The 23,044-nt window shown below is 46.3% G+C and overlaps 1 protein-coding gene and 1 long non-coding RNA gene across 3 annotated transcripts; one reads left to right on the top strand and one right to left on the bottom strand.

The window, feature by feature from the left end:
• Positions 1 to 1,706: 1,706 nt before the first annotated feature.
• Positions 1,707 to 15,132, bottom strand: LOC109440873 (uncharacterized). Of its 2 annotated transcripts, none has more exons than XR_002136612.3 (5): positions 15,013 to 15,132; positions 8,807 to 9,662; positions 6,847 to 7,505; positions 5,080 to 5,173; positions 1,707 to 4,005 (listed from the first exon to the last, which is right to left on the bottom strand). XR_002136612.3 is itself a non-coding variant. In XM_088797981.1 (5 exons), exons 2-3 carry the CDS (start codon positions 9,015 to 9,017, stop codon positions 7,348 to 7,350), a joined length of 369 nt encoding a protein of 122 aa, XP_088654107.1. In that variant the 5' UTR covers positions 9,018 to 9,662; positions 15,013 to 15,132; the 3' UTR covers positions 1,707 to 4,005; positions 5,080 to 5,173; positions 5,558 to 7,347. The 2 variants fall into 2 exon arrangements, 1 of the variants encoding a protein (XP_088654107.1); XM_088797981.1 differs by having other exon boundaries at positions 5,558 to 7,505.
• Positions 7,221 to 22,386, top strand: LOC109440865 (uncharacterized). Its single transcript, XR_012498754.2, has 4 exons — positions 7,221 to 7,326; positions 15,609 to 15,703; positions 16,546 to 16,646; positions 21,760 to 22,386. It is a non-coding gene; the product is annotated as an uncharacterized LOC109440865 (long non-coding RNA).
• Positions 22,387 to 23,044: the final 658 nt, after the last annotated feature.

Below are 23,044 nucleotides of genomic sequence, written 5' to 3'. Positions count from 1 at the left end.
ACCAGTTTTACTATATGGTTTTAAATCTTTCATTGATTTTTAAAAAGTGTCAACCATTTTCTCTTCAAATATTGCTTTTGCTCCATCCTCTTTTCTCTGGGATTCCAATTGCATGTAATGACTTTCTCATTCTATACCTTATTTCTCTTATGCTCTTCTGGGTTTTCTATCCTCTTTCTCTCTCCATGATTCATTCTGATGATTTTTTCCTGACTTTTTTTTTTAAACTAAATTTTTTTTCACCTTTGTCTCATCAGTTGTTAAACCCATTCATTAAATTCCTAATTTGGGTTATTTTATTTTTCAGTTCTAGAATTTTCATTTAAAAATTTTTAAATATTTTTTCTGATTCTTTCCTGAAATTCTACATCTTGTCTGTATCTTATTGAACAATAAAAACATGCTTTTCTTTCCCCATGAATTACTGGCAACTGTGTTCTCTACCTTTGTGCTTTTACCATTAGTGTTGTGACCATGAAATATATTAAACATATATTCAGTATTTTACATTTATGTTATTAGTTTCTGCTCATGATTCTAAAATTTCCAGATCTTTTTCAATCTTGTCTTATCTCATCATTTTATGAGGATGTTAGGAGGTCTGGACAGAGGACCCTCACTCAAAGAACCACCAAGTTTATTCTCTTTTGACACAAGCATTTCATGTCTGAAGGCCTCTGAAAAATAAGGTTAGCACGAGTCCAGGGTGCAGCCATGGTGGGAAATTCATGAACTGTAAATTAAGCATATATGAGAAAGTCTCTGCCCATCAAAGAACTTATTTAACTTGGGGACAAAAAGGAGACAGATTAAATGTTTAGTCAGGTATATTAAAAATACGCAGTACCGGTTGTGAGTGTACTACACTTTCTAGATGGAGACAGTGAGGTCTGGAATTGTTGTGAAAAGTCTCATGTGCTGTTGGCAGGCCTGAGGAAGGGTCCTACAATGAATTACCTTCTTAAAACTTTAGTGAATTAATTCATCCTCTCAATAAATATTTTTGAATGTTCTTCTATCCAGGCACTGGACGTTTTGCTGGCCCCATTGGTGAACAAGATGGACTGGACCCTTGCTCTCATGAACGTTATATTCCAGGTATTGTTGGTTCTGGAGGGTTCAAGGCTGGCTGAGGCCTCGCAGAGGAGCAGCCTGGGAGGAATGATGGGCCCTGTGATCTAATGATGGCCTGCCACTTCCCGCAAATACCTGGCCCTTTTTGGGGGTGCGATCCTGGGGATTCTGCCTGCTGAGAGCACAGTACTAATCAGTGGCCCTCACCTTTGCCTTCTCCATTTTGTGTGGGGACTGGGGTGGAAATCCAAGGAAGCCCACCACCTCTTCTCTCTGTGACGTGAGCCAGAGTGCAATTTTGAGGTCAGCGACTATATGTTTTCATGTCGGAATCCCCAAAGCCTGGCACATAGCAGGTACGCAGTAGATGTTAATCACTGAAAGATGTTACCCCATGGATTGTCTGCCCAAGTTCTCTACCTTCAGGTACTTGTGTTATCCTCACGTAGAGATGGGGCTTCAAAGAGGTTTACCGACTTGTTCATGGGCATAGACATCAGGTCTTTATCTATTCTGTTAAGTGCTCTGTCATACTCCCAATTCGTAATTGGATTGACCTTTCCCTGAATTCTTACAACATGTAGCCTGAATTAGTCATTTTGTTATCGCAATAATAATAGCATCCATTAAAAAAAAAATCATTTACTGTCTGCCAAACACGGCGCTAAGTGTTTTAATCCTTCAGCTCAGTTCATCTTCACAACATCCCTTTGAGAAGGATACGTTTACTATTCCCATGTTACAAAAGAGGGACATTGGAGTTTACAAGGGTTAAATGCTGTGCCCAGGATAGCACAGCTGGTAAGTGCTGGAGCCAGGGTTTGAACGCTAGGTGGTTTGACTCAGAAGCTTATGCTCAAAAGCAGGTGCCTTCGAGTGCAGGGAGTATGTTTTAGGGTTTTTTTTTTGTTTATTTGTTTGCCTTTGCTTTTCTTTTTGACCTTCTGTCCACCCACGATGGCCTGGCATAATGCCTTGTATTTGCTTGATGTTTGATAAAGGTTTGTTGACTCGTTGAAATTTCACTGTGACGCTGTCAGGCTTCAGTTTGCCACTAGGTGGTGCTACATTCCAGAGAGTGGACAGTAGCTGGCCCTTGAGCCTGCAAGAGGCGGGCTTGGACAGGCAACTCCTGACACTGAGAAAGGAGCATAGTTTTTTCAGAAGTGAAAAGGCTGTGGCGATGAAGGAGCAGGACTCCACACCTCCTGAGAAGAGAAGGGAGGAGAGAGAATCTACCACCCCAGCTGGTGCCTGATGTTGCCTCCTAGAAAGCAGGCCATCAGAAAAATGCATGGACCAGATGGCAGAGGGACCGAGAGTGGGTCTGCAGCCCACAGTGGGAGGATGGAAACAAGCCAGGGCCACAGGCTATGAGAAAAGTAATCTGTAAGGTTCTTACTAGAGAGAGCCTGGCCTTTCTCCACCAGCTCAGGACCACAGAATGCAAATGGTCAAACCGACCTTTTCGTGCCAGTCCCATCCAGATGTATGGTTCCCCATCTCCCAGTTGGAACCACACTGTTGAGTTTCGTGTCCCAGGAGAGAACTGTGTAGTGACTGATTCCAGACCCCGGCCATCTGGCTGGCCCCTGGTAGCTGTCTAACCTCCTCTTCCACACTCTTCCATGCATACTCTCCTCTCTGGCCTGGTCACATTTTGGTGGAGAACCAAGGTCAGTGCTATGCCCAGGATTGGGATGGTAGAGCTTAGATGTGGGTGGGTCCCTGCAGGCTGCCCTGGTCAGGGAGGGAAGGTGGGATGTGCCAGTGGGCAGATGGGGTCCAGTTTTGTGGACTTGAGTGCCAGCTGCTTGGCAGTGGTTCCGTTTAGCAGGAAGAACACAGGACATCAGGAGACCTGAGCACAACCACAGCCTCGCTGAGGGCAGTGACTGCATCGCGGCCTGTTTCCTTTTCTGCAGGGTAACCATATAGTTTATTGTCCACACCAGGATGATCTTGTTACTGAAAGGGAATATTATTAGCAATTACCCTGGGACAGCAGCTGGAAACTGGGATAGCTGTCCCGGCAAACCAGGACCCGTGGTCACCCAACTTATCTGTAAATGAGTTACCATCTAGTGATCTAACTCTGATGTCCCCTGATTTTTGGCTAAGGAAAGCAGGAGGCAGGCACATAGAAATGAGGCCAAAATGCCCTGGTTCTGTCACATTCTGAAATGCAAAGTAGTTTTGCAGTGGAGCTCACTCATTTAGCCGTGGATCCAATCAGTCAGTTCATTCATAGACCCCTGGATTATACAGATCCAATCAATCTGTGTGAAGCACCCTGGGTCCCAGGTCCTGGAGAGGGACACACACAGCCCTGCCCTCAAGGGAGAGGTTAAAGCTCCTTCTGCCCAGCCCAGGACTCTCACAGGCAGTGGCTGTGCCCTTACCCGCCTCCCTGACCCTATCTGAGCACTTCTCTCCTTGGGCTCCTGGTGCATGGAATGTGCTTCCCCTGGGACTATTGCTAGGAAGAGCTTGGGACAGCCCCCATTCTGTCGTTTCTGCCTTGCCCACCCTTCCTCATCCCACCCCGTTTCTCTATCCTAACAACCTCATGACAAATTATCCCACAGCGAAGTTAAATTGGCTGCTGCATCAAATGCTGTGGATTATAGGAGAAAGAAAGTACATAGCTCATTAACTCAAATCCAGCCCCTCCCCCAGGCTTCAGCCTTCTCCCTCCCCTTCCATTTATTTCTGCAGAAGGGACTTGGCGAGAGGACTGCTGCCTCTTCCCTTGGAAGACTTCTTTGGTGAGGGAGGGACTTGAGGGCAGAAGACGTTGATTTGGACGCTCAGGGAGTCAGCACAGGGAGTGAAATCTACAGTCCTCACATCGCCTGGGATCCACCAGCAGAGGGCGCCGTGGGGTAGTGCGGCCGCTTCCAGTCTCAGAACCAGGCCAGCCAGGGAGTCCTGGGGTATGGAGAGGAAACTTGGGGAGGGTGCTTCCTTCGTGGAAGGAGGGGCAGATCTCTTCCTAGAGACCCTTTCTGGAGCAGGAAAGGGGATAGCCCTGTCAAGAACCAGGGTCTAGCCTGGGGATCCCGGAAGGCTTGCACAGTCGCAGGTGCTGTGGGTGGAAGGGAGAGGAATTTCCTAGACGCTGGGGTGACCTTGCCTTGACCTGGCGGTGGGGATTCTGATTTCAGCTAAACCGCATGGTTAGCATCTCCAAGGGGAGGAGGCTGGGCACAGGAAATTCAGGGAGCCCTGTTCAAAGAGTCAAGAAAGGAAACTGGTTGGTTGAGAGGACAATGTCCTGCTCCCCGTTCAAAGGCCGCCTGTGGCCAACGACAGCGGGGCTGAAGGAGCCACCCTTTCAGACGGTCATGAAGAATTCATCCGGCTTTTGTGTCTGCCTGCCCATGAACTCCAAGCAGAGACAATGGCTGGACTGGGAGCCTTTGTCTGTCTCCCCACAGAGGCAGTGTCAAATGTTGGCCATATGTGGGAGGGGAGCCCCTCTCTCTTGGGAGTGGGGCAGTCCCGTAACTTGACGAGGGGCACCAAATTCAGGGCTAATTAGTTGGAAATTAAATTTTCCGTTTGGCTGGGCCGGAAACAATTGGGGCTTGGGACCTAACGTCAGGACAGTACATTGGGAAGAGGGTTGTTATCACCTGTGCATGTCTCAGTGAACCTCACACTGTGAAAAAATTGGGGAGTACCCCCCAGGTCCTCATCACCAGAAAATCAGTCAAACAAACCACCAAACAAACCATCCAACAACAAAATGGTGACTGTACATTAAATGCTTTTCTAGTGAGGGGGTAAGCTAACCACTTGCCTTAAGATGGAGACGAAGGGACTTACAGAGACATCAAGAAGGCCCATCATGCTACAAATTGTTTCTAGCACTCACTGTCTGCCCCATCCTGCGTCATGTCCAATAGCAATGCCTGAAATTCCACCCTTAGAAATTCATTTCTTGGTGATGTTATGACTGTTTAATTAATTTAGCATTTATCAAACATTTACTGAACTCACCTTATATGGCAGGTACTATTTCAGGTGTGAAGATACACGCGTGAACGAAAGGCAAAGTGTCTGCTTTTATGAAGCCTCCAGTCCAATGGCGGAGCTAAATATAAGGAAATAGATATGTATTATGTCAAGTGAAAAAGTTATGCATAAAAAAAGCCTCACAAAAAACACAACAGCACCTAAGATGGGTGAGGGGGTGGTAAAGGGTGTTCTTTTAGATATAGTGGTCAGGATAGGCTTCTCTAAGGAGGGGCATTTGAACAGCAATGGAGAAGCAGACACAGAGTTAGCTGCGTGACTATCTGGGAGAAAAGGCATTGCGGGCAGAGGGAGGGCTGAGGTAGGACTGTGCTGGGTGTTTGTAAATATCAAGTGGGCCAGTGTGGCTGGAACAAAGTGAGTGGGGAGGAGGATGGGAGAGGATGAGGCTGGGGTCTGGGCATGCAGGGCCTTGGGGGCAGTTGGAAGGATTTAGCTTTACCTCTGACTGAGATGGACCATTGAGGTTTTGCACGGAGAGTGACATGATTCGACTCATGTTTACCAGGTCACTGTGGCTGCTATGGGGGGGATGGGGTAGCGGCAGGGGCACAGGTGGAAGCAGAGGCCAATGAGAAGCTTCTGCAATGGTTCCAAAGTGAGATGGTGCACACAGACCCCCTGAAAAATGACACTGCCTCTCTGTGTGCAGATTGCGGTACCTCATCTGAGGCCCTTCTAAGCAATCCCTGAGTGGAGATGCCCTCCACCTGCGGTGCCCAAGCATGCCTTGGAATTGAAATGGTGAGGCCCTCTTGAGAGGAAAGGCAGCAGAGCTGGCCTGGGAGCCCGGGGTCCCCGTTTCTCCTCCCAGCTCTGGTTTACTGGCTATTTCCAGTCAGTGTGTCTCTGTCTCCAGGACTCGGTGCCTCAGTTTCCTCATCTGTAAAATGAATACATCAACGGAACGGTCTATTCTAGGCCAGGTGTAGGAGGTGAGTAGACCCCCTGTGCTTTCCAGGTGCCCAGGGTTCCTGTGGGAAAGGCAAAGAAACAGACGACTGGGACAAGCGAGAATAGGGACTGTGCTATTGAAAGTATGCTGGAAACCAGTGGGAAGGAGGCCCAGACCACCGCCGCCTAGAGTGGGAGAGAAAGCTTCCCAGAAGAGGGAACTGTTACAGTGAGACTCACTAAACACACAAGAGGAAATGGTGTATCTGGCAGAGAACAACAGGTGCAAAGGCTTGGAGGTGGGAAAATGAGGGAACTGAAGGATATAATTTTAAAGTCATAGAATTTCAAAGCCAGAAGAGAGCTTGGAGATCATTAAATCCAGTGGTTTTCAAACATGTTCTGGTCTTTGTTCAAGCATGGTATGTGGAATTCCATTATATAAATCAGATAATATAAATAGCTAACACTTTACATGTTACACACCAGGCACTTTACATGTGTTGATTCAATTAGTTCTCCTAGTAATCCTTTGAGTTAGGTTACTATGATTAGCCCCCTCATTTTACAGATGGGGAAAAGGAGTCACAGAGAAGTTAAGAAACTTGCCCAATGTCACACAGTGACAGAGGAAGAGCCAGGATTTGAACCCAGACAGTCTGGTTCCCAGACTATACGTGTGGCTGTGGCTTCCAGGCTGAAAGACCTCTGTAAATGTGAAGGTTGGGGCTGCTTATTTTAAGGGGGGCAGCATGCAGGAGCCCTAGTTCTGTCCCCATTCAAACATTCCCCAGGGACTGACAGGTAGGTCAGGAAGGGCTGAGGGCCCCAACTCACTCTGAAAACGATGGCTGACCACAGGAGCACCTTAGGCAGAGATGGGCGTGATGCTGTGAGAAATCCTGTCAGTGCTCCGTAAACCCACCGGCATGACACTGCACCTTTGTTCATTTCAGGCCATGCAAGACTGGAAGCTTTCTCTCAGAAGCTCTCAGAAGCTTCCTGGCCCTCTGCCCAGAGCGCTCCATCTCCCCTGTTTATCCTGAGCTCCCATGTTAGAGGAAGGCCCCTAACTTGGGCTTGTCTGTTACAACTGAGTTCCCAAAGCAATTCCCCAAATCCACGCCACCCCGAATCCCTAGGACTCTTTAGAGGTGTACGTATTCCATTATTTTTGGACCCTGTTCTCTCTCCCTTGAAGTCCGGCCAATGTGACGTTCGTTCCTTGTCAGCAGTCCTCTGGGAGAAAGGCAGAGAGCAGAGGAGAAAGTCCGAAGAAGCAGTCCTCAGTTCTCCGGGCCTCGGGCCGGTCCACAGGTCAGTGTGACAGCGTGTACACTAGGGGGCGCCCGAGCGTCGGTGTTGGCGCGGCGGCTTCTCGCGGCCAGGCCGGCCCGGCGCGCGGCGGCCACCAGGGGGCAGCAGAGCGCGGGGCGGCGGGCGCGCGGCTCCGGGCTGGGCGGCGGCAGCTGCGTTCCGGATCCGAGCGCCGTTCTCTGTTAGGAGGGTAATTTAGAGCAATTACACCGATTATTATTGCTTTTCTAATTAGTGCTTTTCCTACAGAATTAGCCGAGTGTTTATTAGGAGCTGCTTGTTGCCAGCATCTTAACTGCTTCGCTGCCGGGCGCGGGGCGCGTCGAGCAGGGAGGGGCCGCACCACCCTCGCCGCCGCGTGGGGCCGGTTGGTTATGTGGTTTCGCATAAAAGCATGGATTAAATATTCATTCTGCTTTGTTACATATAGCATTAAATTTTTATCAGCTGTATGTTTTCCTTGAAGTTTTCCCTGCGTGTTAACATTCAGGCGGGCTGCAGAAAAACTCCTGGGCCTTGGCAGTTAGGGAGGACAGATGGGGACCCCCCAGGGTGTGTGTGTGTGTGTGTGTGGGGGGGGGTGTTGGGGCCAGAGCGACTGGGCGAGGGCGGGATGTCACCTCTCTGATATCTGTAACACCTCTACACTTTCCCAAACCCTGTGTGTGCCCAGATCCTTATAAGGCTCCTAGGAGGTAGGCAGGAAAAGCGTTATTCACCCCATCTGACAGATGAGGAAACTGAGACCCCTGCTGTGAGAGGTCTTGGGTGACGTCCGTAGGGCTGACATAAGACCAGATTTTGCAGTCAAACTTGTCTCCTCCAGCCACTGTCATCTTTGGGAGCTTCCAAAGCCTGAGTCCCCTCTTGCACTGGAGACAACCCTCCCCCTACCCCCCCAACCCTCCCTCCCACAGGAAGGCAGGTTTCAGACTTCCTGGCTCAATCCCAGCTGAACCGGGCCCAGCCTGGAGGCAAACTGATAACACTTTGTGCTCCTGGGTGGGGCCATCTCCTGTACTTGTTACTCCTTCTGGATGGTGGGAGGCAGAGGAGAGAGATTTGGGGTTTATTCAATGCACTGCTTTCATAGTGGCTTACTACTTACTTTGCCTTGGGGAGGGGCGTGCTATACTCACTTGTCAGTCCTGTGGACCTCAAGTGAGAAAAACTAAACGTACCCATGGTGGAACCAGAGGGTCCAATTTGTGTCACCCAAGGTTGATTCATTCTTCAAAGGGCTTCTTGGAACCCTCTCGCCCCGCCCCCAGGGTTTGTTTACAGCTCATTAACTACTTGATGGAAAGACTGAGGTTGGGGCCAGGCAAGGAAATATTGACAGAAAATCAATCAGAAATGAAGATTAACGATCTCCAAAAGGTTCCTGTGGGTCAATAGGGAAATGGGATTTGAGTTCAGAAACAGGGTCTCATAAGCCAGAATTTCTTGCCTCCATTTTCCTGCCCAGAGTGAGGCTTACCTGGATGAAGGCTGGCTGCTGGGAGGTTGTCACACTCCAGGGACTCGGGTGAGGCTGGGACTGGGAACCAGTCAGGCTTGGTGTCTCCTCCTGGCCTTGGTGGAGAATGGAGGAGAAAGTCGGGGTGGTTCACCTCACCACCACTCTGCAGCCAGTGAAACTGTGCCCAGGACATGCTCCAAGGGGACTGTCCCTGCTTCCCACCCCTCATCTGTGTCCATTCTTTTTGACAAGGTGAAGTCTCTCTGGTGGGGCTGGACGGGGATGCAGGCAGGTAGTTTTCATAAGTCCATGGGTGCCACAGGGCCAGGGATGGCTGCAAGATGCTTCCGCAATGGGCCCCAGGTGGCCCCAGGTGTCCAGCAGCTCTGGAATTGCATTGGCCACAGTGGCTCCAACAATAGAGTGAGGAGCCAGACTCAGACACCTTCTCATTCTGCTAAAGCTTCCTTCTTTTCTTCGCTCTTTCCCAAGTGACTGCTTGGCGTAGCGGTTCAGACAGGGTAGAATGGGGCTTCAGGCTCTTAGCCTGAACACAGCTGGGTGGAACCCCTAGCATCCCAGGGACCCGGGGCCATGCATCCAGTGCATCCTGCTCCAGGTTGCTGTGGTGGTTGCCTGGAGCATGCCCTGCTGCCCTGCTGTGGAGGCCTGTTGGGGGCACGTGTTCTTTGTGAAGGCTGGATGCCGCAGGCCTAGGGGCTGGCCTCCGCAGCTACACCACACAGCCGGCTGGCCCCAGATCTGGCCGCCTCCCTTAGGTACTGCCATTCCTGGCCGCCTCTCCCTGGGTCTCTTTCTGCTCTCCACCCTGCAGGAGTCCTGGGGGCTAAGAAGCTGAGCAGGTCACGGCTTCCTGTTTGGAATGGAGAGAAAGAAGAAACAAAGGGAAAAAGCCCAATGTTCGTAGGTCAGCCTACACATCCTGTCTCACGGCTTCACCCAGTGAACGTTAACTTGGTGTTAAGGGCTTGTATGGAGTCTGAAGTCCGCCAGGCTGGTGACTCTTGGGACAGATGGGTGTGCCACTGCAGCTCTCTGGCATGGGAGGGACACAAGTCCATTACCTCGTCACCTTTCAAGTTTATTCTCTCATGATGGTGGTGAGCCTGGACCCACTCAGGTCTTTTTAGGACGCACTCCTGCACTTACCAGTGACATTACTGACCAGTCATGCACGGGCTCGCAGGACTGGAAGAGGTTTTAGATGCTCTGCGCCAGGGCGTCCCGGACCCCTTGGCACCGCTGACACTTGGGGCCAGGTCTCTGTGTTGTGGGGCTGTTCTGTGCATTGTAGCCCGTTTCGCAGCACCGCTGGCCTTTGTACATAAGATGCCAGTAGCACCTCCCTCTCTCCCCCATTGTGACAATGTCTCCAGACATTATCAAATGTCCCCTAGGAAACAGAGTCACTTCCGGTTCAGAACCAGTGCTCTCCACTAATATCCTTTAACAAGTATGCGCGCTGATAGTTAGAAATGGGATGCGAAATACGCAGCATAATGTAAGGCAAAATTACAGAGTGGCCAAGTGCCCAGATTCTGGCGTCAGCTGTGCCTAGATTCTAATTCCATCTCTACTACTGACTACCTCGACTGTGACCACAGGCAAGTAATCTCTACCTGCCTTAGTTTGCCCACCTGTTAAATGGGGATATTGATATGGCCATCCTTATAGACTGCTATGAGAATTGAATGAGACGATGCACATGACGTGCTGTAAATTGCCTGATACCTTGTAAGGGTACAATTAACAACTGTGAGTGTCAGGACCAGAAGATAAGTTCTGGACTCCTCTTCTGATTAGAATATGAAGTCCTGAAGAAGGTACCAGATGATGGCATTCTGAGGACACACGATAACTTTCTTTCAACCAAAAAATATCCTCTCAAAGGTATGGATGCTTTTGGATCCATATAGTCAGAATCAGCTAGAAATCATGAAAATTAAAATTTTGTTCGTTGGAAAAAAAGAAAAATCTCACAATTGATGGGCTGAATTGCAAAATGAGCACAGATGGAGGAGGAATAATTGCTGACAGATCAGGCAAGAATTTCTCCAGGAATACAGTGCAAAGGTAAGGAGATAGGAAGCATGAAAGAAAAGCTAATGAGCACAGAGGATTCATAAGTAAAGAATACCAAGAGGGGAAAACAGGCATAAGGGACGAGAGGCAATACTTCAAGAATGGATAGAAGTTTCCAGAACCAACGAAAGATTTAAGTCCTCAGATTCAAAAGGGCTCGTGCATGACCAGCAGTATTCACACCCCTCCCCCCCTCCAAACATAGACAGGTCACAGTGAGATTTAAGAACACCAAACATGCAAGGAGAAATCCTATAAACCTTCAGAGAGAGAAAAAGCATGACAGACACATGTGTGAGTTTCCTAGGGCTGGTAGAAAACAAAGTACCACAAACTGAGTGGCTTAGAACAACAGGAATGGAATGATCACAATTCTGGAAGCCAGAAGTCTAAAATCAAGGTGTTGGCAGGGTGAATCTTTCCTTCCATGCCTGTCTCCTGGCTCTGGTGGCACCTGGCAACTATTGGCCTTCGCTCTAGTCTCTGCCTGCGTCTTCATTTGGCACGGATCTCCATGTTCTCTCTTCTTGTAAGGACACTAGTCTTCGGATTTACAGCCCAACCCAAAGAAATCGCATCTCAAGATACTTAATTATACCTACACACACCCTCTTCACAAATAACGTCACTCTCAGAGGTGCTGGGAGTTAGGACGGACATATTTGGGGGACACTATTCGACCCCCTAGCCAAGAATTGGATTGATACAATACTCCTCATCAGCAAAATTGGATACAAGAAAATAATGAAGCAATATTTTCAAAGCTCCAAGGGGAAATGGCTTTGAACATAAATTATCATTCAAGTGTGAGGGCAAAATGAAGCCCTATCAGACAAGTACGGACTCAGAACATTTACCAGCTTTCCAATTCTTCTTTGGAAGAATTATTGTATTTGGCTGGTGTGGAAGATGCCTTCCTTTCTTTCCCCATCACCTCCCCTGCCAACAAAGAAAAAGTAATCCCAAATTGTCTGGCATTAATATATTTTTCTTTAAATCTATTTGATTTATATTGTTAACAAACTGCTACATTTATTCGACAAAAAGTATTATTAGGAATATAATGTGAGAGAGCATTTTGCTACCCTGGCTTCCTGCATTCTGAATTTTTCCTCCCCAAAGCAGCAATGCTCAACTGTTTTAGCTATTTCTTCTGCTAGTTGCTTCTATATGTCTCAATTTCTTGTATGTGGAGCTATTTCTTGATTTCTCAGTTTTAAGAATTATCTATTGACTTTCAACTATGGAAAATTAGATTTTAGCTCTCGCTGCCCATTTTCTCCCTCACCAAACACATACACTTATTCTTCCCTCATCCTCCAAAATAGCTTCATCATGAGTTGTGGTTAAAATCACTATTGGGTGCTTATATCAGTATGAGCATATAAATGTTATTCACAGCTAAATTATGTAGTGTGTTATAATTATAATCCTTTTTTGTTCCCTCTGGATTAATACTTGTTTTCATTTTTGTTTGCTTAGTTTATATGCCTGTTAGTACATAATTGCTAATCCATTCCCAAATTCTCCTGCAAACATGAAAATTTCTTCTCAATATAAGTTCAAATGTGTTAACTATTCCATCAGCTGGTACCCTGGGAATTTTTGCACCCCCCTTCTTGTTTCCTGGATCCCATGTCTTTCTTTTTCTTGGTTTACTTCTTCATTTTTGGTAAATTGCATCATTCCGTAGCCTCCAGTGAAAGAGGAAAACCCTCTCACTGGAAGAGTGTGGTTGGATATAGAATTCCCAGTTCAAGAACCTTTTCCCACAGAATTTTCAAGGCATTGTTCCTATGTCTTTTAGCTTCCAGTCTTGCTGTAGATATTCTGATTCTGAATCATTTAAATGTGACCTTTTATTTTTAATGTGATCCTTTTCCACTCTCTGGAAGCTTTTAAGATCTATTGATTCTTACGCTTCTTAAATTTTACTATGATGTGCTCTAATGTAAGCACATAGCCATTCAGTTAAAAGAACTCATTTCTTAGCCTCCTTTGCAGCTGGGTATAGTTTATAAACACAAGTAGAATTATTATGCTCTGGGAAGTGTCCTTAAAAGGATGGGGTACCCTGTTCTTTTTATGTTTCTTCCTTCCTGCTGCCTCAATGGAGATGCAATGGCTGGAGTCCCAGCAGCTATATTGAACCATGAGGTGCTTTGGGAGCAGAAGCCATGTTCTGTGAAGTAACAAGATAGAAGTCTGAGTTCCTGAGACCGTGCAGTAACCACACTAGACCTGGGCTGATTCCCTCTGGGCTTTCTTTTGCTTGAGAGAAAAATACATTTTGATGTTTTTAAGTTACTATTTTGTGAGCTTTTTGTTAAACAAAGCCAAACTTACTCCTAAGTGATAATAGGGGGGAAAAGTAACATGTCTTTCTTCATGAAACCACTTTTAAAACACTTTCAAATAACTCTAAATACACGTAGGATAAAAGCATGTAATTCTTTCCTCTCAAATTATATCTGAATAAAATTGAGACGTTCCCCATACAACTATCTCACCAAATACAAAATAATGAATCTATAAGGAAGACATACTAAAATGAAAAGAAATTAGTGACACTTGCAAAGTATTTTGTAAATGCTATATTGTAAAAATACTTAAAAAGTAAAAACCAGAACAAAAATTTCAGATACTACCAAACATGGGAGATAACAGGATGGAGGTGGTGAGGGAAGGAGGGAATGATAGACAGTTAGTTTTTTCTTAGTTTGAGCTATGGGTAAATATAGATTCTGAACATTAGTAGGTATTCTAGAAATGTAAGGGATTGCAGATAAAATTTTAAAGGTAAACACTAGAAAAATAGAAATAAAGGGTACAACTTTCAAAACATTAGAAAAAATGGAATCAAATGAAGACAGCTCAAAAAAATTTCTAAAAGGCAGAAAAATGGGTAAAAATCAAATCAAAGCACGATAAATAGAATACACACAGAGACATGCACATGTGACATTGTTAGAATAACTCTAAACGTATCAGCACTACTCTGAATGAGTTAAATACTTCTCAAATTGGATTTTAAAAAATCCAGTTTCATGAAGTTTTCTAGCAAGATGCACTTCTAAAGCTGATACAAAAATTGAAAGCAAAAGGAAAAATGTAAACATGTGTATCAGTTAAGGCTAATAAAATGGAAACAGGTATAGCAATAACAGCAAATAAAGTGTAGAGAAATACTTTATGTTGATGAAAGGAACTCCCTGTTAAGATGACATATAACAATCACAAACTATTACGCACACAACAAAAGACTTGAAAATATATAAAGCAAACATTGATAGTAGTCCTAGTGGGAGAAATAGATAAATACAACATCATAGAGACCTTAACTTACTTCTCAAAAGGTCAACAAGACAGAGCAATAAGGCAACCAAGTAAAGATATAGAGGATACAAATAGCATGATTAACAAGGGTGATGAACTATAAAATATACGATAATACTGAACAAACAGAGACTACAAATCCCTCTCAAACACATATGGAACATCAACACAATCGCCTGTATGTTTGGTCACAAATAAAATATCAATACATTTTCAAATGTGACTATCATACCTCATGTCACATTCACTCACATAATGCAATAAAATGAAACATCATCAAGAAAATGATAGCAAAAATGAAATCTGTGCACCTGTCATTTAAATAACATAGTCCTCTAATTATTGGGTTAAAGTCAATCACAATGGAAATTACACATTATTAGAATAAATGCAAGAACACAATGTATCAAAACAGATGGAGTGTGGGTATTCAGAAAGTAAAATCCTTAGATCCATTAATTAGAAAATACCAAGTCTAAAAATAAATAACTTGAGATGTCAACTCAATGAATTAGATACGGAGCAACAATAATCCAAAGACAATAAACAAAAATAATTAGTAAAAATGAAAGCTCCAATGAATTAAATAGAAAACAAAAAGCAGAGTTAATTCATAAAACCAAAAGTGTATTTTGTGTTTTTAAAGGCTACTGTAATAGACAATCCTTTGCCAATACTGATTAAAAACAACATTGATATAAATGACCAGTAGGAACTAAAAATGGACCTAATTACAACAAAAAGAAAATGGAAAAATAAATTATGATTTGGGAAAAGATACTCACATTAAAATTTCTACTTCCACCCTCGGCTTTTCATGTCTACAAGTCTACTATAAATCCATTAATAAAGTATTGACTTTATTAGTAAAATGTAAATCTACTTTAATGTTTGTTACTTCTGTATCAAAGACGTCATTGTGTTTTGTATGTATTTCAAAGCGTTCATTCTTCTAAAGACTCCCCCTGCCCCCATGGTTTCATCCATTCTGGAAATGTCACATGTCAACAGGCACCTCTTATGTTGGGCCTCTTCTGCTCTGTGCCACTTCCCAAGGGGGGTGCCTCACACCATGGATGTTTGGTGGGTGTATTCAAGCTAGACTCTTTTGATTGTAAGGGACAGAGACTGACTCAGGAGCAAAGGTCTCTGTCAAGTCACTTTTGACTTGTTGGAAAAAGAAATCTATCAGGGACCAGGCAGAAGCCAACCAAAGTGCCTCTCTCTCTCTCTCTCTCTCTCTCTCTCTCTCTCTCTCTCTCTCTCTCTCTCTCAGTCCTCTCCAGGGTTCTTCCTCTACCAACAGTCTTCCTCGTTATGTATGTTCCCTTATCCTGCCAGCTTTATGTGGTTCTGACTTACTCTAATTTCTGCCCGACAGGCCCAGTCTCTCACTAGTCTCTGACTCAAGACTGTAAGAGAGGGTTCATCTCATCTTTTCACATCAGGCCTGAATACGTCACTGTCCCTCCCAAGGTATGTCTGCCCTTGGGCTGGGTGCCCACCTCTGGTTCAGTCGAGGGAGACGAGGGATCCAGGCATCGAGCATGCAATGTGGGCAGCAAGGCCATTTCCTTGGAAGGGGCATGGAGGTGTCTGGCTGTGACTTACCGTCTCTAGGATGGGCTGACACATTTGCCAGGGGGTGTGACCGCAGTCTCCCTGGCAGGTCATTCAGAGGGTCTGTGTCTCTGAGTCGCTCCCGACTTCTGGGAGAGAGACAGTGAACTCTGAACCACTCAGAATGTGACTACCGTATCAGGAGGCAATGAGGGTGCCCCAAAGCCTGCCACATCCTCTGAAACTGGGCATCCTTGGCATGGGATGGAGCCAATGACTCCTGAGCATCTAATGTGTTCAGGCAGTGTTTCCAGAAGCTCTGGGTACAGCTGCCGCTTCTTCCATCCTTAGAAACAGGGAAAATGCACAGGCTTCCACAAGAGCTGAGGGGGTGACACCCTGTGGTTAGGTCCCAGCACGGGCAGCTGTCACTTAAGATCTCATTTTTGGTCTCTGAAACAAGTCACCCTTCATGCTTCACTTAGTTGAAGTGCTGTGTCCCTACCTGATCACTGAGGCTCGCAGCTTCTCCTATGACAGTGTTTGGGGTCATCTACACTGGGGTTCATAGTTTGCTACCCCGCCTGATCAGGCCATCCGGTGGGAGGAGGACGGGTCCTGGCTGCCTGAGGGCAGGCTGGCCTGTGCTATGTGCTTTGGATAGTGAAATGTGGGTGGACGTGACGTGTGACTCTTTGGAGCAGATGCTTCTAGAACTTTCATGTTGTTCTATTATTTCTCTTTTCCTCCTGCCACAGGACCTGCACGCCTGGTATGGTGGCTGTTCCTTCCCTTGGTCCTGTAGTGAAGAGGTGTGGAGCAGAAGGTCAAAGCCAACTTCTGATGCTCACGCATGGAGGTAAGAAGTACACTTTACTGTTTGGAGTCAGTGAGGTCTGGGCTCACTTGTCACTGCAGCGTCCTCAGCCTGGGCTGACTGACAGAGCACACAACTCCCACACTGAGCTCCTCCATGTTTCCGTCTCCTGCACTAGACCTGGGAGCAGGGACTGGTCTTCCCTTTATCCAACAACTGCCTCGGTGCTCTCCATGCTGTGCTAGATCCTGGGGATGCAAAGATGAAAAGATCAGCCCTTGACCTTGAATTGTCAGTCTGTGATGGACGGAATGTTTGTGTGTCTCCAAAATTCACATGTTGACTTGCAAGGGTATTAGGAGGTGGGACCTTTGGGAGGTGATTAGGTCATGGAGATGGAGTCCTCAGGACTGAGATCAGTGCTGTCCCAAGGAGAGACATCACAGCTGGCTCTCAATCCCTCTGCTCTTACCACGTGAGGAGATAATGAAAAGACAGCCATCTATGAACCAGGAAGTGGACCCTCACCGGACACCAGCTCTGCCAGCACTTTGATTTTGGATTTCCCAACCTCCAGAACTGTGAGAAATAAGTGTTGGCTATCTATTACCCAGTCTATGGGAATTTGTTACAGCTGCCTCCACTAAGACACCACATAAGTGACAGTGATGAGGGTTTTAAAGAAAATGTGCTTGACGGGCAAAGGAAGTGAGGGGAAGGGCACCCACATCCCCTGGGGATGGGAAGGGCCAGGGCAGGCAACGCATAAACCTTGTTGATAAAGTTGAATGTGCCTGTCTATGTTTATCAGTTCATTTATTGATTTATGCCCCACTTTGTTCCAGAAAGGTCTTGAAGGTGACAAGTGTTTGGGTTTGTGCCTGTGACCCTATTGCCATGCAGAGAGCCTGGCACATTAAGTCCCTCAACAAATATAGTTGAATGTTGCGTGTCTGAGCGCTCGTGTCCTTTTTTCTTCCTTCTGCCTTTGCAAATCTGTTTTCCGGCCCTGTCCTTTCCTGGGTCCCACGGATTTAAGCTTCGTCCCTGCCGAGCAGATGGCTTTCCTGATACACGTTAACTCCTCCGAGCAGAGCCACTGGCTTCGCATATAAAGAAGGCAGATGTGTGGGGTAAATGTTATTCCAGAACACACGTTTAGGATCTTCAGAAATCCTTGTACACCTTTCAACTTTGATACCTTAGATTGAAGTTATGAGAGGAACAATGTGTGAATGGCATTGAGAGTAAATTATTAACGTTAAGAACCTCTTTATTAGACAGTCGTACACAAAGGAATTTTATTTCAGATCCTCTGACACATGACAAATGGCTGCTTCAGATGGGAAGTAAACTGCGTCCTCTGGCAAGCAGAACCGAGGGCTGTATCAGCTGAGGGAAGAAAATCCAATTTGCTTTTAAATGCCATTTACAGACTGCTTCTTTCATACTAACAACCCAAGTTATTGAAATTGAGAATGTAAAAGTTCAGACATTAAGAAACTTCACACAGACTCTGTCTGTCGAGGAGGTGCCTTCCTCAGAGTCGGCTGGGACGGCTTCGGGGTGTGTGGACCTAGAGCAACCCCGTTTTTCATGCAGCGTCTTTCTCTCTGATACGCCAAGGGGTTATGGAATAAACTACTTTGCCAGGCAGTGAGCAGAACATAAAATCCACCGAATTACATCCTACTTAGGAGTTTCCAAAAGGTGGCTTTGAAGCAAATTCCTGAGGATAAGCAGGACAGGTGATTGTGTGGCTAATATGTGTACACACACATTGTGAGCAAAGCCTGTCTTCTGTTTAAATAGCCAGAGGTGGGACGAGAAAGTCCAGCATCGATTTTTCTGCTGACTCTTTCCCCTTTACCCCGGCCCGTGCCCAAACAGTGGGGGATGGCATGAAGTTTCTGGTTCCCAGGCTAGGTGAGGCATGGGGTGGCAGAGGGGTGCCATGTTGGATGGTGGCCTATGTGGGCAACCGGGTGGGGTGTCAGAGCTGATGGAGTTGAGGCAAGGCTGGGAGGAAGGCTAGAGGGACAAGGACCCAGAAGCCAGCAGGCAAGACACAGGCAGGTGCTCTGAAGCCAGGGAGGGTTGCTGGGCTCGGGGGACATATCGCAATGGGAGATGGCAGGGTTTCTCGGGGGTGACGTGGTAGTCGTGGGCATTTAGTGATATGGTGCTGGTGGGTACTGGTTGAGGTGGACATCAGGGAGAGATAAATGGGACAGAGATTTGAGGACACTATGAGGCAAGGTACATGATATAAAAATAAAGTAAAGCAGGGAGCATACAGATTCCTAAAGGCAGGGCGTGGCTCCCAAACCAGGCAGGTAGGCACCCCACAGCCGTCCTAAGGTAGCAGTGACAGGGAGACTAGGCAATGCACGCATGTCCATCACAGCCTCAGAGGCTCTGCCTGAATCCTGTGACTGGCAAGTGTCATTTTGAGAACATGGCTAACCTGGGCTCTGCAAGTGGGAGCAGATTTAAGACAATAAATAGTTAACAGCTCGTGAAGTTGGGATTAGAGTCAGGGCAGGTTGTAACGGGCCTGGAATGGAAGTGGACAGAGATCCAGACCCCCCCGTGTCAGGGAGACTAGAGGGGGCCATCATATGATTCCTATGGAATGTGTCTTGCCTCACCAAGGCAAGGGAATTACAAGGGGTTATTACTATGGTTGCCGTAAAACGCCCCTACCCATCACGCAAACTTTTCTGAAGTCCGAGAATCTAGTTTCTTCAAGGCCATCTAGTAAATACTGTGGGATTGGTGGATTGGCCATGATCCCGACGTGTGTCTGGGAAGAGAAGTGAGTGAACAGGAGAGGTGGCACCCAGGACTCTTGCAGGTCTCTCTGCACTTACAGCTTGCCTGGGATCCCCTATGAAAGTCTTTGTAGCATGAGCTCAGGGAATGGCCCTGAGGTCCACTACCTGTGCCTGCCTTCTGTTTGTTTGGCTACTCCGCCTAAAGGAGTCAACTTGAATTAGGGTCTGCCTCTCCACCTGTGGCTAACCAACCGCCCCTCCCTTCCCAAAGCTGCTCTCACAGAGGAGGTGGACCTCAGTTCTCTGTCCGCCATTCCCAAGGCAGCGGGGCTGGTTCCGGCTTCCCAGCACCCCAACCTGTGCTGGAGACCTGTCTTCCCTTGCTTGGGGTGAGAGGTTAGTTGGCTGAAGACATGGGAAGTGGAGAGCTGGTGCATCCCACAGATGAGAGGGCAGGGGAGAGGCAGTTTGGGGTTCTCTTTTGCCTGTACGATTGAATGGGAACGAAGACACCAGAATCCTAGTCTCAGCGCTGCTAACCGTACTCTGTTCCATTCCATTCTCTCCATTCCATTCCCTCTACCCCACCCATTTGATCCATTCTCTTCCATTTCATTCCACCCAGTGGGTTCCATTCCATTGGACGAGCACCTGCTATGCGCCAGGCAGTGCTCTGGCTCTAAGTACTGAGAGACAAAACCGACAATGCCTGTTCTTACGGGGCTCGTCTTTCTGTAGGAGATGAATGGCAAACAATTTCATCTGTCGGACCTTGGGCCACACCAGGGGCAACAGGGGGGATTGACAGACACTGGATTGGGGATTAGCAGACCTTGGGTTGAATCCTGGGTCTATTACTAACTTTGGGGAAATCCTGCAGCTCCACGGGCTTGAGATCCTCGTCTGTGGACTTGGAGGCTCAACCAGAATAATCTTTAATATTCCCGCCCACCTCTGATATTTCAGTCAAAATTTACCTTATAGTTTGCCTACTTATTTAGTTTTTGTTTTTTTTTTTTCATCTCTCCTCATTCTCAAAACAATTTGAGCCTGTTGTCCATCTCCAACATTCTTCCCGTCTGTGGTACACAGCGTCTTCGTGTTCACAGTGGGCCCTGCAGCTGGCGAAAGTGGACATGAGAGCCGCTGCTGTTCAGCGGTTCTCTCACCCAGGCCTGCTCGTATGCTTTTGCTGGTCCCTGCAACGTGTTTCTGCGCAGCAGGGAAACGCTGAGCCCTGTACTTTTCAAGCCCCATTGCTGTTATCAAGTTCCCACCCCCAGCTCACCACTTCTCAGGTCCTAACCCAGCTCTGACCTTCCTTGACCTTTGGCCTTGTCATTCTAAATGTGCTTGTCCCCTTAGGCGTGGACTTGTCCTTTGTGGCCCATACTCACCCCAATATCTGCTTTTATAATGACGAATACCCTATTCATTGGAGATGATGAATATGATGATGATGATATTGGAGAATGTACTAATATTAGAGATAATGATGGACATGATATTAGCGATGATAATAATAATAATATTGGAGAATATAATAATACGAGGTCTGACAATGAAGTTCACGAGCTCATCCTAGAAAAAGTGCTACATCCCTCATTGCTGAATATCACTATGGTCACCTTTGAAGTGCTCCCCTTGGGAAGCTATGCACCGATGCCAGTGCTTAGTTCACCCTTAGTTCACAAAGCAATTTTGGAACTTTTTCTGGAATGGCCATCAGAGCTGTGGTTGTATTACCCTTGATGTCCTGAATGTCATCCAAATGTCTTCCTTTCAGTATTTCCTTTATCTTCGGGTAAAGGAAGAAGTCATGGGGGTCCAGATCAGGTGAGTAGGGAGGGTGTTCCACTACAGTTATTTGTTTATTGGCTAAAAACTCCCTTCAGACAGGCCGTGTGAGCTGGTGCATTGTCGTGATGCAGGAGCCATGAATGGTTGGTGAAAAGTTTAGGTTGTTTAACTTTTTCACGCAGCCTTTTCAGCACTTCCAATTAGAAAACTTGGTGAACTGTTTGTCCAGTTGGTATAAATTGATAATCCCTCTGATATCTGATATCAAATATAGGTTTAGCAACATCGTTGTAATAAGTTCGCGAACTTAATGGCTCCAAGTTGTATCTTCAGCTGGATAATTAGTTCTCAAGGATATGATACCACATCCTTTTTTTCTCCCAGATTCTTACCAGTTACTCCAAAACTATTCATAATGACACCAAAAATAATTGAAATTATCCAAACACTATTATTATAATAAAGGATTTTTCAAAAGGAAAACAATCAAATAGTTTCACCACACAATTATTACTAAGTGCTTTCATTTTTCCAGGTTGTCATTTAATTTTTATTCTATTCATTCTTACCTTTTATAGTTATAACTACAGTGGAATCATATTTTATGTTCTTGTGGACCCTGAGAAGGAATCTATCTGCCAAGAAGGACTCCTTACATACCCGGTGCTCCTGCCATCTGAGCTGACCCTTATAAAGGAATTCCTGGAATCTTCTTTCAGCCAATGGACTGAGACCTGCCTTGTCCAATTGGAATTGTGCAAACTATATCCTCATTTACATCTATACTGACCAATTGGAGTGGCTCCATAATGACCAATCTGAATGCATGATTTTAATCAAGCGGGACCATGCTATTTGGACCGATCAGAACTGTATAATTTGGATTTCTCATTTGCATAAAAATGGACCAATCAGGAACCAGAGCGGGAAGTTTCTCTATAAAAGGCTGCCTACCCTTTATGTCAGGGGAGCGTACTTGCAGTTTCCTCTGGAGGCTGTTTCCCTGGTTTGCAAACTGTTCACTTGAATGAAGTTTTTCCTTTTTCCACATCTCAGATTGAGGATATTTATTGACATTCTTCTCTTCAAACTTTGAAATGCACTTCAAAGGTAATGACAAGAGCATTTTTCTGCATTGTTTCACTATGGTTACCTCTGGACTTACCTCCATACTTCTTTCCCCAACGATGACTGGCATCTCTGGACAAGGTAAGTGAAGTTAATGGGGGTTGGGAGTGCAGCTCCTACTGGGGATGTGTGGATAGAACTCTTGAAAGAAGCAGGCACAGGGTCTGCACTGGGTTTCCTCCTCTATACCTCCCTCTCTCCCTCCCTTCCTCCCCAGTCTCTCCCCCACAAGCTACTGTTTGGTTAAACATATTTCTGCTTTTGTTGTTTGTTCCCGCATGCTAAGGCTTGGGGAATAACTACATTGCAAACTATTGAGCAGAGGCTGAAATCCACGCATTACATCCTACTTAGGAGTTTCCAAAGGCGGCTTTGAGACAGATTCTCAGGGATAAGTAAGATCAGAAATACACCGGGTAATATTTGTACACACACAGAGCGAGCAAAGCCTGCCAGACTCTTTAACAGGGGAACATGGGGAGGAGAGTGCATTTTATCGCCTGAGGCTAGAATAACCCACAATCCCAGCCTGGGTGGGGGTGGGGGATGCTGGGGGAGCTGCTCCAGGGTGGAACTGGTCCTGGACCTTCTCCAGGACACATTGTTTCCTGGCCTGGTTTGGGGTTGGCTGGTTAGTGAACATGGACTCACTGGGGTGCTGCGGAAAGCTGGGCCTTATCACCAAGGGGACCTCTGTGGTGTAAGGCCTGAGATTAAGGTCTGGTATTAGGTGCT

The sequence above is a fragment of the Rhinolophus sinicus genome, chromosome 4 (genome assembly GCF_057876585.1).
Source record: "Rhinolophus sinicus isolate RSI-liver-muscle chromosome 4, RSI-T2T, whole genome shotgun sequence".
NCBI lineage: Eukaryota > Metazoa > Chordata > Mammalia > Chiroptera > Rhinolophidae > Rhinolophus > Rhinolophus sinicus.
The sequence above is the reverse complement of the archived record's forward strand: the minus strand, read 5'-3'. Positions and strand labels throughout refer to the sequence as shown.

Bases quoted from the DNA above. Each gene is read 5' to 3' on its own strand.
- LOC109440873 (XM_088797981.1), bottom strand. From the start codon at position 9,017: ATGAGGGGTGGGAAGCAGGGACAGTCCCCTTGGAGCATGTCCTGGGCA. The intron at 7,506-8,806 runs GTAAGCCTCACT...CCCTCCTAACAG, and splicing joins AGCAGCCAGCCTTCATCCAG to AGAACGGCGCTCGGATCCGG.